Source organism: Schistocerca cancellata, chromosome 7, assembly GCF_023864275.1.
Source record: "Schistocerca cancellata isolate TAMUIC-IGC-003103 chromosome 7, iqSchCanc2.1, whole genome shotgun sequence".
Classification (NCBI taxonomy): Eukaryota; Metazoa; Arthropoda; class Insecta; order Orthoptera; family Acrididae; genus Schistocerca; species Schistocerca cancellata.
In genome coordinates this window covers 608635726-608654930 of record NC_064632.1, presented here as the reverse complement: position 1 = coordinate 608654930, position 19205 = coordinate 608635726, and the positions used below count along the sequence as shown (strand labels likewise).

The 19205-nt window shown below is 40.7% G+C and overlaps 1 protein-coding gene across 1 annotated transcript in view; it reads left to right on the top strand.

The window, feature by feature from the left end:
* The window catches only part of LOC126092482 (TRAF3-interacting protein 1), a 229920-nt gene that overhangs the window by 188971 nt on the left and 21744 nt on the right, over nt 1–19205 (top strand). The window contains exons 11-12 of the mRNA XM_049908100.1: nt 1271–1417; nt 15561–15772. Coding sequence (XP_049764057.1) covers nt 1271–1417; nt 15561–15772 — 359 coding nt within the window. The remainder of the gene's footprint in view (nt 1–1270; nt 1418–15560; nt 15773–19205) is intronic.

Sequence of the window (19205 nt, the reverse complement as noted above, 5' to 3'; positions counted from 1 at the left end):
GTGTCTTCAGGTCACTTCCTTGCCTACATTCTTCTTTCACAATTCTTAAACCAAGTGTTAGCAATGATAAATTATGCTCTGTGCAAAATTCTACCAGGCAGCTTCCTCTTTCATTCCTTTCCCCCCATTCCATATTCAACAACTTTTTTTCCTTCTCTTCCTTTTCCCACTATTGACTTCCAGTCCCCCAGTACTATTACATTTTCATCTTCCTTAACTATTTGAATAATTTATTTTATCTCATCATACATTCGTTTAGTCTACTCATCACCTGTGGACATAGCTGGCATATAAACTTATACTACTGTGGTGGATGTGGACTTCTAGCCTATCTTAGCTATGATAGTGTGTCCGCTATGCTGTTTGCAATAGCTTACCTGCATTCTTTTTTTCTTATTCATTATGAAACTCACTCCTGCATTACCTCTGTTTGACTTTGTATTTATAACCTTATATGTAACTGACCAGAAGTTCTGTTCCTCCTGCCACTGACCTTCACTGTTTCCCACTATATCTAACTTACCCTACCCATTTCCCCTTTTTAAATTTTCTAACCTACATGCCCGATTGAGGGGTCTAACATTCCATGCTCCTATTCATAGAGTAACAGTTTTTTGTTTTTTTCTTTTTCTCCTAATGACGATATCCTCCTTAGTAGTTCCTGCCTGGAGATCCAAATTCAGGGCTGTTTTATCTCCATAATATTTTACCCAAGAGGATGCCATCATCATTTAATTGCATTTAGCTGCCTGTCCTCAGGAAAAATTAGGGCTGTAGTTTCTCCATGCTTTCAGCTGTTAGATATATCAACACAGTTGATGTTACAAGGCTAAATTTGTCAGTCATCCAAACTGTTGACCCCTTGAAACTACTGAAAAGATTGCTGCCCTTCTTGTTCTTGAGGAACCACATCAGAATTACCATAACCACATCAAAAAGAGATTGCAGTGTCACTCATTGCTTCTAGGGTTGTGTGTACTTAAGTTAGAAAAAGGGCCATAGCTCTAAAGCTAGTAAAGCCTCTGTACTGTTATATGTTTCTGTGTGCAGTGCATGTCAACTACAGGTATTTATTAATTCCACAAATATTATTTTTCAAGTATACCTTTGAAAATATTATACTTAAGTACTCAGTTTAATAATAAGCATAACTTCACATCCTCTCCTTGAAATTGTGTACATTATAATGTTTTAATGTTTAATTTTTTCATTGCACAGAAAATATGTTACTGTCAGATGTAAAATAAAGTTGGTGCACTGTTTTTGACAGCCATCTCCGGTGCCAGCAGATGGCCCAGCTCCTGATGCACAACATGGGCATCTCGTCTCACAGATATTGGAAACCCAGAAAGAGCTGGAAGAGAAGAGGCCACCAAGTGCCGATGGCCACAACAAACACCTGAAGAGAGTTGATATTGTAAGTATATAACTGAGTTGTTGATTAAGCACTGTAGAGGTTACTACCCAGGTAACTGATTGCTTGTGGGATGCGCAAAAAGTTTTTCTTAAAGCAACTCTTCATCCATTCCAGATAACAATAGCTGTAGGAGACCTGAAAGTGTCAATATAAAGTGTCAGTATTCTGAGATAATTAAAATCCTAGTGGTTAACTATTGAAGCATTCCCAATAATTTACCAGAGTTGGAAGCGCTCCTAAAAAGTAGGCCGAAGCATTCACAGTCGAGAGCCAGAGTTGGAAGGCTCCTCAAAAGCAGTGGAGCTGACTTACTGCTACATACAGAAAGCTTGTTAAGTCCTGAAACTGATAGCAGTGATATTTTTGGGGAAAATCAAAAGCATAGGTTAATGGTGAATGGAGGCAATGTATTCGTTTCAGTAGACAAGAAACTCAAATCCACTGACAGGCACATAGAAATTGAAGCTGCATGTGAGATTGTTTTGTGAAGACTCACAGATGGGTACATATTTATAATAGTATCCTTTTACCAAACACCAGATTCACCTCCAGGTGTGACCAAAATCTTTGAAAGAACCAAAGTTCATTAGTATGGAAGTTCCCCAGTCATACTCCCATCATTGTGGTATATTTTAATCATCTAATAATGAATTGGAGAAAATTTCAGTTTTGTGAGTGATGAATGTTACAAAATATCCTGTGAAACATTATTAAATGCCTTCTCTCAGAATTACCTTGAACAAATAGTTTGGAAGCCCACTCATGATGGAAATAGATTGGATCTAATGGCAACAAACAGACCTGACATCTTTGAGAGTGTCTGCACTGAAACTGCTATCAATGATGATAATGCAATTTTGTTGCCAAACTACAAAGGGCAACTAAAACAAATAGAATGATTTATATGTTTAACAAACTAGATAAAGACGTAAAAAGAAAATCAAAACACTTAGCTCTTGACAGGAGCATGTGTAAGAACTGTGACACGACTGTGAACCAATGAGAATGACCCTCAATAACTTATAGTCATTGCATAAAAATTTCTAAGGAAACAGAAACTGCGGCATAACAGGTACAAAACAGGGCATAGGACTATAGACAGAGTGATGCTGTGATGATGAATGAAATGCCCTTGGCTGTCAAGAGGGCAATGTGTGAAGCTTTCAATGATTACATAGCAGAATATTATCAAAAGATCTCTTTCAAAACCTGAAGAAATTCTGTTCATAATGTAGAGGCTGTTGGTGATGCGAAAGTGTGTGTCCAGACTAACTGATGATACAGTAACTGAAATTGTGAGTAGAAAAGCAAAAGCAGAAATAATGATCTCTGTTTTCAAATGTTCCTTTTCACAAAGGAAAATCCAGAATTACTGCCCTAATTTAATTCTTTTACCACTGCAAAAATGAGTATGTGCATATTAGTGTCAGTGGTGTTGAGAAACAGCTGAAATCAGTAAACCTAAAAAAATCTCCTGGGCCCAACAGTATTCCTACCAGGTTTTGTACCATATTTATGGCTATATTAGGCACTCTTTTAGCTATAATCTATTGTAGAGTCCCTGAACAAAAATATGTGCCCAGTAGTTGGAAGAAAGCACAGGCCACTCCAGTTTATGAAGAAGATAGCAGAAGTGAGCCACAAGAATACCATCCAATATCTGTAACATCCATTTGCTTCATGATTTGTCATGATAGCCGTTTTTTATGTGACTGAGTGCTGGGAGTACTGTGAACATTTGTCTTGTACATATATTAAGTGGCATATCTGTTTAGAGATGTAATCTCTCTTTGTTTGCAGGTTCTTGCTGGAATATTTGTTATTACCATTATTAGTAAACCCAATTGCTGTGGCCATCCTGTAGTTGCTGGCTTCAAAGCACAACATGACAGTCATGGCCTTAGTGCCTGTTTCACCACACATACCATCTGGATTCTTCCTCCAGACACCAGTTTCTCAGAACTCCACAGTTGGCAATGGTGTTACAATGTGACCTTAGTTCACCCACCTGGCCTTAATTCATGTTAATTTCTTTGGCCTCAGAATTTCTTCACTGTGACTACTCCCTTTTAGTTTTCTATCTCTTTCATTTTCTGACCAAGCATTGCGGTGGCATACGAATACAGCCAGAGCCCTACAACACAATCTCAGGAGGCCCAGTGGAGCCACTGTCTACCTCCATGAGCATTTATCACTGCCTGACACCAATGTGGCACGCTCCATGTGAGTCTATGGAGGTCGCCATGTGGTATCCATTTCCATACTTCGATGAGAGCCCGTACAGATATTTGAGAGTCTGTGGTGAAACAGGACAACCATGAACACACATGTCAAACATGTCCTGCATATGCGCTATGGATTTTAGGTCAGGACTCACTGCCAGCCATTCCATTACTTCAGTATCCAGGCTTCTCAAGACATCCCTGCTGACACCTGCCACATAGGCCTTAGCATTAGAAGGAATTCAGGGCCACCACCATATGTGGCAGCCACCAAATGTCCAACAGGAAATGTTTGATGTACTGCCTGGTGGTAATTCGACCATGTACGATGACAAGATCGACACTGAAGTCATCCCATAATATCACAGAACATTGGAAATCTGTCAGTTTCCAGAACAACATTTCACAGGTACTACTCTCCATGCACATGAATATGGCCATCATCTGGCCCCAGAGGATTTCTGGACTTATTTGCTAATAACATGTTCTGCTAGTGACGAAGTTGCCGGTTGACATAGGAATGATAGAACTGAAGGCAAGCAGCAAGATGTTGTTGTGTCAAGCAGTTTACTCAAACAGGATATCTGGGTCTAGTAACTCGTTCATTACAGTCTGATCAAACACAGTGGCTCCACTGGGCCTCCTGAGATTGTGTTGTAGTGCTCTGGCTGTATTCATATGCCACCGCAATGCACGGTCTTCATGTGGGGTTGTAATGTGTTAGTAATCTTGTCCAACTGACATTGTACTGACCTGTCTCCCTGTAGAATGTCCACAGCCTATGGATGAGTTGTGGAGAGACATTGCTGTCTGCAGCAACAAGCCTGAAAGTCCATCCTTTTGGGATCAAACAGACTGCCCTTGCAAGTTGCACTGCATTAAGCTGTTGCATTAAATGAGCTTGGTTGAATACAATGTCTGCAAATGACAATTGCCATCTCTGTGCCTCACAAGAAAACACTGGGACACTGATACGTATTTCCTTCTGAAGTGTCACCTGACACTGTAACGCATAACACAGCCAGTAGATGGTGAATGGTTTTAATTGTTGCCTACATTGAAAGCAAAGATCTCAAGCCGTGCAATAAGACCACAGGTACTGCCTGTACCAAAATAGATCTAACATACAGGACTTTGATACACGTTTACCTTGTTCTTTTGAACAGTGTCTTATAACTTACAATGCTCAGACAGTGGGGATAGCAGTGTGATGAAAAATTCTGTCATACAAAAAATCTTAGAACATATTCTGAGCTTAAACACAGTGAAGTATCTCAAACCGAATGACCTCTGCCATGCCACCTAGCATGGGTTCAAAAAGCATTGATCATGTGAAACCCACCTCATACTTTTCCTACATGAATTCTGAAAGTGGTGGATCAAGGTAATTGAATAGATGCAGTATTTCATGATTTCTGAAAAGCATTTTACTCAGTACCAAATCTACAGTTATTATCAAACGTGTGGGGATGGCAAGCAAAATTTGTGACTGCATTGAGGATTTCTTCATAGGGAGGACACAACTTGTTATCTTGACTGGAGAGTGCGATGCCATTTCATAATTGAGTATCAGTTACCAAAAAATTCAATTGTGGCACCAAGAACAAATTCTTTAACTGTAACCTAAATTTATTATCTGGTGAATACATAAGATATTTTTATAAAAACAGAACAACACTGTTGATTGTTTGCTTATTCCATAGATACTATACAATCCTTCTGAAATTTTATTTCAGGATTCCTGTAAGAAATCCATATTTTGGATGTTGAAACCAGTTTAATTCATCACCCCATATTTTGCTACCATGAACTGAGAGGAGCTGTAACAACAAAAACCATAATATGATAATAGGTTTCATTTGCCTAGTTTCAAAATTGTGTCATATGTTAACAAAGGAAGCTGTTGTGTAATTTCAGAATTCATTTCAATGACTGTTTTAAAAAGTAGCATTTCTTCAACTGATGCTGGAGAACAATATATCATGTTTTACACATACATCTATAATGCAAATTCATCAGCTGAAGTAATATTAGTAAAATATAAATCATAATCCAATTAGTTTGAAAATATTAGACTTTCAAAATTTAAGACAAGTTTTGGAATCAGCATGAAAATTGCTTTAAGTTGATAATACTAGGAAAAGGATAGATTACTACTTGCCACAAAGGTGACACTGAGTTTCAGACAGGCACAATGAAAAGAGTTAGACATTTAGCTTTCTTCAAAAAAGAAAACAAACACACATTCACACAAGTGAGCACACTTTGTGCACACACGACTGCCGTCACCGAATGTTACTGTAATGTTGAGCGGCAATCTGGTGTGGGCCGGGGAATGGGGAGGGATAGCGGGGTGCAGGTGGGGGAGAGAAGAGCACTGTTTGGTGGAGCAAGCAGTGACTAGACGAGACTCGACAAGACTGCCAGGCACAGCATCGGGAGGCTATGGGCAGGGAGGTGGGGAGAGGGGGAGAAGAGAGGAGCAGGGAATGGGAAAGATGGTCAGGTGCATTGGCAGATGGTGAGTGGATGTGAATAGTCAGGAGATGATAGGACACAGTGGGTGAAAACTGATGAGTGGAGGGTGTAGGGACAATAAGTTACTATGGGTTGAGGCCAGGCCAATTTTGATGGAGAATGTGTTGTAAGAATAACTCCCATGTATGCAGTTTAGAAAAGCTGGTGGCAGAGGAGAGGATCCGACACGGGCCATCTGGCCCATAGGAGAGAGTCACTGAGATGCTGAAAAACTGAACTGGCCATTGCTTTAAGATAGAAACGAACTATCCCAAGAAAACCTACATACAAAGTTTCAAGAACTGACTTAAATTATGAATTTAGGAATATCGACATCTCCTTTCATACTACTGAGGACATGATTAGACTAATTATATAGTGCACCGGTGTGTCTAAACCATCATTCTACCTGTGCTCCATAAGTTGGTGGAATGGGAATAAGCCATAATAACTGGTACAATGGGAAGTACTCTCTGCCAAGCAGTCCACACTGATTTGTAGAGTATTGGTGTAGATACAGGTATCTAAGCATCCTTCACAGTTAGGCACAACCCTTCATACATTACCCACAAACAGTAACTTGGATGGGACGTGGCTACTAGTCTTTTGTGCTCTTGCAGCTGTGCTTATACAATTTTGAGCATTATAAACATGATCCGACACGGGCCATCTGGCCCATAGGAGAGAGTCACTGAGATGCTGAAAAACTGAACTGGCCGTTGCTTTAAGATAGAAACGAACTATCCCAAGAAAACCTACATACAAAGTTTCAAGAACTGATTTAAATTATGAATTTAGGAATATCGGCATCTCCTTTCATACTACTGCAATCGAGAGAACAAACGATAGCCAGAGATAGCTGCACATCGACGCCACGTGACGTGTGGTGGCGCCCCCTACGATCTCTATATAAGCGGCGGCCCCAGCTCCTAGCAGCCAGTCGTCGACTCACCTCGGAAGATGTTCTCCGAGTTGAGAATGAAACGTCAGGGAGAAGAAGTTCTACAGATCGACCACGGCAACTTAGCCCGGAAGAGTTTACTGATAAAGACGCCGGCCGAGAAAGCCTACATGGAATGATTATTAACATGAAATGAATAAACTCAGTAAGGCAAATTATTTTGAGAGCCTTTGTTGATAGTAACCATGAGACAAAGTATGATAATTCAAGTCATTGCCAACTTAATTCAATGACTTTTTCACAACAATAGCTGGAAAAATAGCTACAAAAATTAAACCATTTAAAGGAGATTTATTTGCCTTATTGAGACTGGCATTGAATACTCCAACAACAGGTATCAGTTTTACCAAATCAATTGTAAAACATATCAGACAACTCATTAGGTAATTGAAAAAGCAGTAACTCCACTGACTACCTTGGTATTTCAACCAGAGTACAAATTGTGTGCTGACTGGTTGCTCTCCTTTTGAGCTCCCTCTATAACTGGTTGACAGTTGAGGTGTATTTTGTGAAATACTAACTATGTGGTTGTACTATACATTTATAAAATTAGAAAGAAGTACATGGCCTCTAATTATGGACCCATCCACTCCCTTTCTTTGGTCTCAATTTTTGTTTTATTTTGAGAGATTAGCTGTCAATAGAATATTGAACGTTGTATTTGATAATAACATTTTACAAATAGCATGTGTTGGTGTCTGTGGAAGTTTCTATAATTGAAAAAGCATTATGTTATCTCATAAACTTAATTCTGGTAGAATTAAACAAGAAAAATTATCCTTTTGGCAAAAAAAAAAAAAAAAAAAAAAAAAAAAAAAAAAAAAAAAAAATAATAATAATAATAATAATAATAATAATAATAATAATAATAATAATAATAATAATAAGCTAGGGAAACTAAAGTGGTATATTTTTAAAGGAATTGACCTCGGATGGATGGAGTGATATCTTAACACTACGCCATCCGGCGACACTACAGTAGTGTCATGCTGTGAAATAGCAGTCATTGGCCTGCGACACCACAGTGGTGTCGTGTGTGAAATCGCAATCAATGGCCGGTGCCATCACAGTGGTGTCGTGCATGAAATAGCGGTAATGGCTGGTGACACCACAGTGGTGTCATGCGCGAAATACCAGTTAATGGCTGGCAACACCACAGTGGTGTTGTGCACAAAATAGCAGTCAACGGCCGGTGACACCACACTGGTGTCATGTGCATAGTATCTCTCAGTGGCCGGGGACACCACAGTGGTGTTATGAGCATGGTATCGCGCAGTGACCGTCGACAGCACTTTAGTATCTTTTACATTTTGTTGGTGTCTTATTTAGGTAACGAAAAGTTACACATGCCAACAAGTTTTTTGTTTTTATAAGTACTTGTGCCCTTTCATCATGGCAGATGAAGGAGACAATACGATTATTTATGATGAATGCATGGACGTCTTGTCTGACATTCCGGACGACTTGGCCAGTTGGGAAGAAGACATTGGATATCAAAAAAATGAAAGTGAAGCAGAATTGTTGGAAGATAGTGAAATACGTCCAAGAAGAATTCAGTGAACGCTACAGTTGCCAAATGATTCAGATGAATCAGACAAAGAAGATAGTGCACAGTGGTCAAACTTTGATTTACTGTGGACCAATAATAAATCTGAATGATCTATGGATCCAAACATATTTCCCAAAGATACACAGAGTGTTGTGGATATCATAGAATTATATATTGGGAATGAGCTGTTTGAATATATTAGTGAAACCAACAAGTATTACAGTCAGAATTGCAATAGAAGGAAACTGGACAAAAAAAAAAAAAATCAAATTTTTGATTTTATGGGACCCGAACTTAGAAATTTGTTTGGGCTTGTTATCCTTATGGGAATTGCAAAAAAAAGCAAGGATTGATGATTACTGGTCAACGAATCCATTGATAGACACACTGATATTTCCCAAAACCGTATCCTACAACTGATTCCAACAAATGTTATCATTTTTACATTTTTCTGACAGCAACAATAAACCGGATAATGCCGACCGGCTTTTCAAAGTGCAATTCATAACTGGCTATTTTTCCAAAAAGCTAAAGAAACGTTTAATCCAAGCCAAAGCACCTCAATCGATGAAGGAAATTTTAGTTTATAATCTGTCGAAAATTACAAAATATGGCATACTCATTCAGATGCTGTGTGATTCGAGTACGGGATACATTTATTCCGGCGCTGGGGAACCTTTAGCAAAAACAGTAATGGAACTATTGACACCGTCTTATGGAAAATGGCATCACCTCTACATGGATAATTATTATAACAATGTAGAATTTGCAGAGAAGTTACTTGAAAAGAAAATTTGAGTTTGTGGAACAATACAGCAAAATAGAGGATTTCCAGAAAAATTAAAGCATACAAAAGTCAATGTGTTTGAAGAAGCCGGTCATCAATGGGAAGGTGAAGGACTCGCACAGATATGGAGAGCTTCAAAAACTAAAACAATACGAATGATCTCTACAGTACATAATTCCACTTTGACTGACAATAAAAGAAAATGAGGAAAAACCAATTACTCAATAAAAAAATCTGAAAAAATCTGGTCACATAAAGCAATGTTAACTAATACTCATTTCCAAAACAAATAAATGGAAACGAAGAAACTGCCATGTATGTTCCAAAAACAAAAGAACAACAACAACAAACTTAATGCGCAAGTCTTATGGAGTTGTGTTACATCTTGGAGACTGTTTTGCTGCATATCATATGAAAGAGAATTACTAAGTACCAAAGGTAATGAAAATAAACAAATACATGAAACAAACAAATTTTGTATTTATTTACGTATGTATATCTTCAAAATTTCATGAAAGTAGGGGAACAGGGTTGACAACTTATGAGAACTAATGACGAGATTAGTAAAATTTAACAATTTATAATCGGGGATAATGTCAAGAACAGCCGGTGACAAGACAAATAATCCAAATCAGTGCTGCCAGCGGCAAGTGAATAAATTTGTATGAAATGTGTGGAGAGCAAAGTGTTAGCAATAGAAAACAGAGGGTCAATTGACACATGGTATTATAGGAATAAGATTAAATTCAGAGAAGGGAAACATTGGTGACCTGTAAGGTTCAGTGTTTGGCACATTCCTGTTCCAGATCAGCATGAACGGGACACTGGATGGCTCTTGGAAATGTGTAATATTTTCAGATAACACAAACATATTGATAAAGTGCCCAAACACAGCCATACCAGCCACAGTAAGGAGAGTAATGAACAGGATTAATGTTAGTTCACAGCAAATAGTTTAATCCTTAATCTTACAAAGACTCACACCATGCAGTTACAAACTGATGAACGGGCACCAGAAGTATGAATCAGTGGGTTTACATTGGATGAAACAAGTAACAGAATGTAGTGACCTGTGTAGATTCCACACCCTCGATCTGGGTGCGCAGTTTTTAAGTGCAACACAGATGTGAAGCCACTAGCACTAGCAGAGGCCTCCACTCGTGGATGCGTGTGCAGCCCCTCTGCTGTGCTCTCTATTGGCTGCATCGTGGCTTACAGAGTTGGGCCCAGCCATCCTCACTCTCAGTCATATATTGACATTTGGCCAATCTGTATTGAACTAGTAGTGCAGACCTTCAATAGCAAATGGTTTCCTGTACAAGTACTTTGAAAGTGATGAAGCGTTGTCCCTGTCATTGTCTGTGTATTCTTGTAGTCAGAAGACATTGGCGAGGAGTAGAGTTGTCTTTCACGTGTTTTGTTGTATGGTTCTTTTTGCATATTGTTGTGACTTGGAATCTTTGCTTCAAATATTGGTGCAGCAACAGACGGAACTTCTTACAGTAATTGGACTGACTCTGCCAGTGTCAATCGCTCCCCCTTCATCTCTGGCTATGTTTGCTCCTATGATCCATCCGTTTGATGAGGTAATGAAAGATTGGGTAGCACACAAACATTGCCTACTACAACATTTCCGTGCCTTCATGTTACAGATGCAGTGGTATGTTGCACTGGATTTCTCCCACATCATACCTGGCATTGTGGTAGCTGGCCCCCTTGCAGGAACATTCCTCTTTGTCGTTTGAGAATTTATGCTCCTTTTTGTCTTCCTACTATTCCTGTCACATGCATGTTGTTACTGCTAGGGTTTAATTTTGCCAATGCAAGAATCAGCCCCATCAGTCGTACATGCCTGAGCCACTCCCTGTCCTTAGCCATTTTGTTATGGCCAGGTCAAACGAGTCGTATGAAGATGTCATGGTTCCTGAGGTTGTCATCCACTCTGCCCTGGATAAGGAAGTCGATCAAGAGGCCCTCCAATTAGAAAACCCTTCCCTGAAGTAAGTTTTATTCATTGCCCAGTCTTATGAGGTCTAACATTCCGCTGTTTGGCAACTGAAAGCACGGTACAGTGTCATGGCGATATAGGATGGCCCTACTGCATCCACTGTTTCTAGAGAGGATGAAGTCATGGCAATAAAATGTCCAGTTTGGTGACTTCCATGCAGTGCATAGAGTTCTGGCTGCCATTCCTGGTTGCCATTGTGTGTGTCTTGTTACTCACAACATGATACATCACAGTGTCCCCAGTGTAGGGCCATCTGTTGTAAGTGTCATTAATAAGCCTACATTGTGATAGTCTGCCACTCAACTGCACAGAATGCAGCAGCTGTGAAAACAGATACGGATATACGGGAAGCATCATTGCCAGGGCCAGCTGCCAATCGGGATTCCAAAAAGCTTTTTATTGACATTTTAGCTCTCTTGCAACAGCTGTACTTGCAGATAGGTACTAGCATGGCAGCTCTTGTGCTTAATGCCCAAAAATATTCAGACCTTGGCTCTTCACTGCTGTTGCTGATAAATAGGCGCCTATGGGATATGGTAAACAGCAAATCCCCTTGCTTGGCCAATTTACGGCTGATGTTACCTACAGATCAGTAACTCAGCCAATTACCTTCATTATCATCCATGATGCTAGGTCAGTAAACCTTTTAGGGTTTGATGCCTTCCAGGCTTTTGCGTTTCAGTCACAGACACCATACAGTTGTTATCTGCCAAATTCCTTTACCAATCATTGGAATATCAGTGCTCATAATTTCAGGCTGTCTTTACGGAAGGCATAGGGTGCACCACAGACTTTCGAGCCCACATAACCTTGAAGCAACTGGCTTGCCCTACGTTGTTTCGTGCTAGCCAGATTTCTGTAGCATATGCTTCTAAGTCAAAGTGGAACTGAACCAGCTTGCACCTGTTGGATTTGTGGTTACCATTTTCTCTAGGGAATTGGCCACACCCTTTGTCATGATGATGAAACTCTCTGATAATTTGTGACTTTGTGGCAATTTTAAGGCTACCTTGAATTCACAGTCTGTAGTTGACACATATATGAGCTGTTCACATATTTAACTGTGGGTCAATTCTTCTCCAAACCTGATCTTTCCAAAGTATATCACCGGTTACCCTTGGATGGCCAGTCTAAGCATATTGTGGTTTTTTATACACCTCTTGCCTGTATTGATATTAGTGGTTGACATCTGTCGTGGCAAGTGTTCCCACCCCCACCCTCCTGCCCCCAATTTTTCAGTGCTATCTGGAACAGGTCACGTCCACTGTTCTGCAGTGTTTCAACTACCTGGATGACCTGGACATATTACGAGCAACCTCCTGCATAATCTCAGGGCCTTTTTTCAAAAATTTCAGGTCATGGGTCTCTGTTGCAGTCTGCAGAAGTACAAATTTTTCCAACTCTCTCTTGAGTATCTGGGCCACATTGTATCACATTAGAGCACCCAACCCCTCGTGAGTCTAGTCAGGGCCATTAAGGACCAGCCATAACCCTCATTGTTGCAAGGACTGCAGGCTTTCCTGTGTAAAATTGCCCATTACTGCTGGTTCATTCCCAGGCCATCCACCATTGCACACCGTCTCTGTCTTCTTCTCCACATGGGTGCGACCTTTGTGTAGTCTCTGGCGTGTCACCAGGCCTTCTACATCCTGAAGGCTGCCTCAGGTTCGCACCATGTAGCTATTTTTGATCCCAGTAAACCATTGGTTTTAGCTGTGGGTGCCTCCCAGTGCAGGAGGAGGCAGCCCTCGCTCGTCAGAATGCAGACAACTCAGGTGTTTCCATCCCAAACTCTGTCCACTACTCTCAAGCTGAGAAAGAGGCTTTGGCCGTGGTGTATGCTGCCACCAAACTTCACATGTTCTTGTATGACACCAAATTCCAACTCATTATGGACTACAAGCTGTTATATTTGTTATTCAGTCCACTCGTCTGGGTCCATGATAAGGAGGGGCCACACGTTGCATCAGTGGGCGTTTTTCCTCTCCAAATACCATTATGACATCCATATTTGCCCCACTGGGTGCCACGCCAATGCGATCATCTTATATCAGTTGCCCATTGGTGCAGACCCTAAGTTTCATTGAGAGGAGCTCATGTGTTTCCATTTGGTTATCATCTCCCACCAAGTGATCCAATCACTAGTACCCGGGTGCCAAGGCCACAGTGTCTGACATAGTCCTCAAGCAGGTTGCCCAATTTCTTTCAGCAGGGTTGATCATCTTGTCCTCTGGGCCGCACTTCCAATCTGCTTCAAACTACTGTCTTGCATCATCATGTCTCAATCTTAGATGGAGCCCTCATTCTCTCCATGGACAACACAGCTCCCCAGGGTGGTTATCCCTTGAAGTGTACAGTGGGAGATGTTACAACTGTTGCATGAGAATCACCGGGGTGTTTCCTGAACCAAAGCCTTAGCTCCCAGACGTATGTACAGGCCTGACATTGACTGGTTGCTGGAGCATTTGATTATTGTGTGTCCCTACTGCGCTAGTCACCAGCAGCTCCCAAGGCTTCATCTTCGTCATGAAGTCCAGGAACAAAGCCCTTGAAGCACATCCATGTCAATTTTGTGGGTCTGTTTTTGAATGTGTTTTGGCTGGTTGTCATTGAAGCATTTTTGCATTTTTCGTATCTCCCAGTTACTCTCATTTCTAACAATGGGCCTCAGTTCCTGTCCCAGACATTTCTTGATTTCTGTATGTGATGAGGCATCACCATGTGTGTTTCCCCAATCTAACAGGGAGGCTGTGCAGATGGTTTACATGTTCAATACCCAAATGAAAAATATATCTGTAGGACTTTCCCACCAAGGAAGCATTACTATTTTTCTGATTGCCTTGTGGATGACTCCTATTGGTTCCTGCAGTCTTGCTGAGCTTCTCCATGGATGTCAGCTGCAGACACTGATCCACCTCCTCCATCAGGGATCTCATCCACCGTCATGTTCCACTGTACCGCATTTCCTGCCAGGGATGGCAGTCATGGGTGTACGGTTTTGGTCAGTGCCACTGCTGGCTACCAGCAAGAATCGTGCATCAAAACGGCCACTGTGTCTACTCCCTCTGAACAGGAGACCTGGAGATCTGTTGCCATCAAAATTGGCTGAGAGTCTGGGTGTCCCCCTCCCTCGCTGCATCTTGGCCACACTATTGCATTTGCTGGTGCCCCAGCCTCTGGGTGCCACCTATCTGACAGTGTTCCAGATTCATTTTCGACCTGCTTCAGCACTGCCCAATGGGTCTACAACTTCACAGACTCCAGCAGCAACTCCGGTGCCCCTCTAGCCGGTGACGGTGCCCCTCACCAGTTTGATGTCTCTTGCACGGTCTCAGCCTGCACTGTAGACACCTACACCTCAACACTGCCGCTGGACATTACCGGGAATTCCCGCTTAGGCTGCCCATCACTGGTCCTGTTATCTCGTGCTCCAACAGAGCTCAGCAGGATATTCCTCAACCCAAACACTCTTGCCCATATTCTGAGGTCACCACTGACCGAGAGTTGCTCTCCCCTTCCACCTTCAAGGCCTCCACAGATGTGGGCACTGGCTCCACATCGTGGCCATCCCGTCCTTGCCAGGTAATCAGCAATGCTCTGCCCAAAAGGGGGAAGTGTTATTGTGACCTGCATAGATTCCACAACTGCAATGGCGCACCACAAAGTCAGAAGATACTGGCACTGGCAGAAGCCTGCACTTGTAGATATGCACGCAGTACCTCTGCAGTGTAGTCTACCGACTGGCCAAGGACGTGCAGAGCCGAGCTCAGTCACTCACTTTCAGTCATATGTTGACATTCGGCCTATGTGTTTCAGACTAGCAGTGCAGTCACTTCGTGGCAATTGGTTTCCTGTACAGGTATTCTAGAAGTAATGAAGTGTTGTGGCTGTCATTATCTGTGTGTTCTTGTAGTCAGAACATCAGATAATGATAGCTGCTTGGAAAATGTATCCCACGATTGACTTGGATGAAGACTATCTGAATTATATTTAGCTCTAATTGAGATCTTCATATCAGTAGCATCAGTAATTTCTCATGAGATATTGTAATGCTATTATATTCAAAATCTAAAAATAATGTTAACTATTTGGTATCCAGGAGTGGGAGGACGGACTCAGAAGAGAACGAGATTCAGCAACTAGAGAAGTTGAACGACTGCGCTCATCGATACAGACTCTGACTCGAGCAGCCAATCCTCTCGGAAAGTGGATGGACTTTCTACAAGAGGATGTTGACACAATGCAGCGAGAACTGGAGATGTGGAGGACAACCAACAAAGAACTGAAGCTACAGCTTGTGCAAGAACAAAAGTATGTAATTTATAATAGAAAATTTAGTATGTGATTATGTGTGTGATTGAAGAACTGTCATAGCAGACTGACCCTATAAGATTCCTATCAGCAAGTTGTAAGAATATAAATTGCATTACTTATACCACTGCATATGAATGCTCAGTTTGTACTGGACTTTCAGTGTCACACCACAAGCCTGTGATCACTGCAGTTGGGGTACGCTATGCATGACTGATGCATTAGTTTCATTTATAGAGTGTGAATATGGGTATTAAGAAAGCCACTTGCAGAAAATATTATGTGCGCTCAACCTGAGCGATAATTCTGATGGATCACATGGCTGCTTCATACATTGGTGTGTGCATGAATTGCGGAGACATATTGTTTTTGTGACTGAGACATACGAGACTATTAGGAAGGATAAGCTTGACTTTTACATGTGCAAAAAGCTACAGCATATAATGGAGACACTGAGTCACAGACAAGCACAACAAAAATACTGCTAAACAAGTAAGCTTTTGGCCAAAAGGCCTTTTTCTGAATTAGAAACCATATGCACACACACATTCATGCAAGTAATCTCTCTCTCTCTCTCTCTCTCTCTCTCTCTCTCTCTCTCACTCTCTCTCACACACACACACACACACACACACACACACACACACACACACACGAGACCACACACACACAGAGAGAGAGAGAGAGAGAGAGAGAGAGAGAGAGTGTGTGTGTGTGTGTGTGTGTGTAGTGTAATTCAGAAGAAGGCCTTTTGTCTGAAAGCTTACTTGTTTAGCAGTTTTGTTGTTGTTCCTGTCTGAAACTGAACATTACCACTATATGCTGGGGTAGTAGTATATCCTTTTCATAATATTGTCATCATTCTGTCCTGGATTTTCCATTGTTTCATCACGAGAATGGCCATATGAGCTGACCAGAGCTGTGTATGTGAAAACAGATATTTCAGTCATCACATGTCTGTAACTGGAAATAATTACTTTGTTACATATGTTGAAATGTGTTATAGTGCCTCAAGAAATAACTATAGTTGTATTGCTGAAAATGGAATGTCTAAGAATTTCAATGGTGTAATAGGAAAGGTAAATGGACGTTACAAGGTTACAATACATGATCATTGATGTAAGAAGTGATGTTACTTCTCTTAAAAATGAAACCTTAGACTCACAATCAAAACAAAAATTTTATGAAGAGATAACCCTATGAATGGAAGGGAGTAAATAAAATAAAATATATGGAGGGATTTTGAATCAAATAAGCCAACAGACTTTGTAAAATAAGGCCCAATCACAGATTTGGTGATCTATCTCCAAGTGACTGTTGTAAGTTGGGCCACTGTTCCAGCTGCTGTGACTACGGATGTGCAGGGGATGACTGGTCACATTGTTTGTGTTTTAGGCACAAGTAATGTTATAAAACCAAAATATGATGGAAATGTTTGTCTGGGATGTCCAGAGAAAATTTTAGACCACAGTAAGTCAATATATATTACAGTGACTTGGGTACTACGCTGGCAAGATCTAATTTTTATTTTATGTGTTAATAATGAAATCTGAAACCATGTTGGGATTAGGCAGTAATTTGGATCTAGTTGCACTTCAGGATGGAATTACTGCTCAAATTAGCTAGACCAATAATTTAAATGATGGTGCTTACAATTTCACAGTTACAGAAGTTAAATTTTTGTGCATTCATGTTTATAATAATATTAGCATATCTGTACTTTGGAGATAATAGAGGATGGTTATAATTAAACTTTCACTACTTGACAGAGCCTTCAAGAAAGATGACTGATTGTAGGACAATGAAATTTTTTGGAAATGTGTTTGAGGACATGCAGAACAAAAGATATGAAGTATGTTTCATCACTCCACAAAATGTTCCAGGAAGAGGAGGAGATTAGTATTTAACGTTCCGTCAGCAATGAGGTCATTATGGACAGAGCACAAGCTCATATTGGGGAAGGATGTGGAAGGAAATCAGTTGCGACCTTTTTTTTAATAATGCCAGCATTTGTGATAAGCAATTTAGGGAAATCATGTAAAATCTAAATCATGAAAGCCGGATGCAGATTTGAATCGTCGTCCTTCCGAATGTGAGTCCAGGTGCCAACCGTTGTGTCACCTCACTTGGTAAAATGTTCCGAGGCCACATATCATCAACTTCAGTCCTCACAAGAAATGTACGTGCAAAGTTGACTCAAATAGTTTAATTATAACCAGCCCGCACATGTTACAGTGAGGATATGTGCCAGAACACCATTTTGCATGAAGGCTAAGCTTAAGCTTTAGTGTTTAGTTGTACAAAAATGTAAGTAAATTTGTGCAAATAATGGTTTTGTATAAGTCCAGCATTCACTAAACTATTGGTTGCTATTAGTTGAATATAGTCTGACAAATTATTATCCTTTATCTTTTTGAGATTGGATTCCATCGAGAACCGTGTGTTCGACAACTGCAATATTAGTATTATAAACAAAATAATGGCAGCATTGGTCATAACAGGTATGAAATCATTTATTACAGCAAATCCATTTCAATCCCTGTGTGACCATCTTTAGTGTGAATATTCAAGTCTTGATGACTCATGTAGTAAAAGCACATATTACAACTTCAACATGGCGTCAATACACAATTCAGTTTGGAAAATTTGTTCGTTAGCTGTTGTGTTCTTCTCTACTGACACCACGTTGAAGTTGTAATATGTGCTTATATAGGTGATGTTTTAACTGCTGCGTCATTCCTCGCTCTATTGGTCCTGCAGAGCACGTATCTTCTATGTAGTCTGTACTATTAAGGAGACTAGATTAAACTACCTCATTGTGGACTAGTGAGGGAACTATATCATTGTAAGCATTTAGTGTTTCCAGAAACAAACCATGCTGGTGGTACCAGGAAATGGCTCAATGCCAGCTTCTCATTTTTGTGGAAGGCATTTTTTTAGGAGAAACCTTAGAACTAAGATTGTGGCTTGGGTAGTCATTATCTGTTGTTGAATTATTTGCAGGTCTAGCAGCTACTGCTATAGTGTTATTTTTGCAAGAAGTCTTGTGTAAAGTAATTTGTAGGTTTGACAGTCCTCATCATCATTTTTATTTCGTGATTTACCCCTACTTCTATATTTGCAGCCAGTGACATTTTTCAAATTTTGGCATTCAATTTTTTTTCCTTTTTTTATGATCCTCTCCTCCACAGCTGGCACAGACCACTTGCTTTCTTGTGCAGTATTTGGTTGTTTCGTCTAGGTCACAGCCCTTAAAGCAGCAAGGTATAGACACAAAGTCTATGATACACAGTGACTGGAGTGGTATGGTGAGCGAGCCGCTCTGCCCAGAATGCAGTTGGAGGTCGCCAGTACAAGGTACGCAGTGGTGGGCACACCATCTGCATCCCATGAGCACCACCTCACCATCTATTACCCCAAGGAAATGAACAAC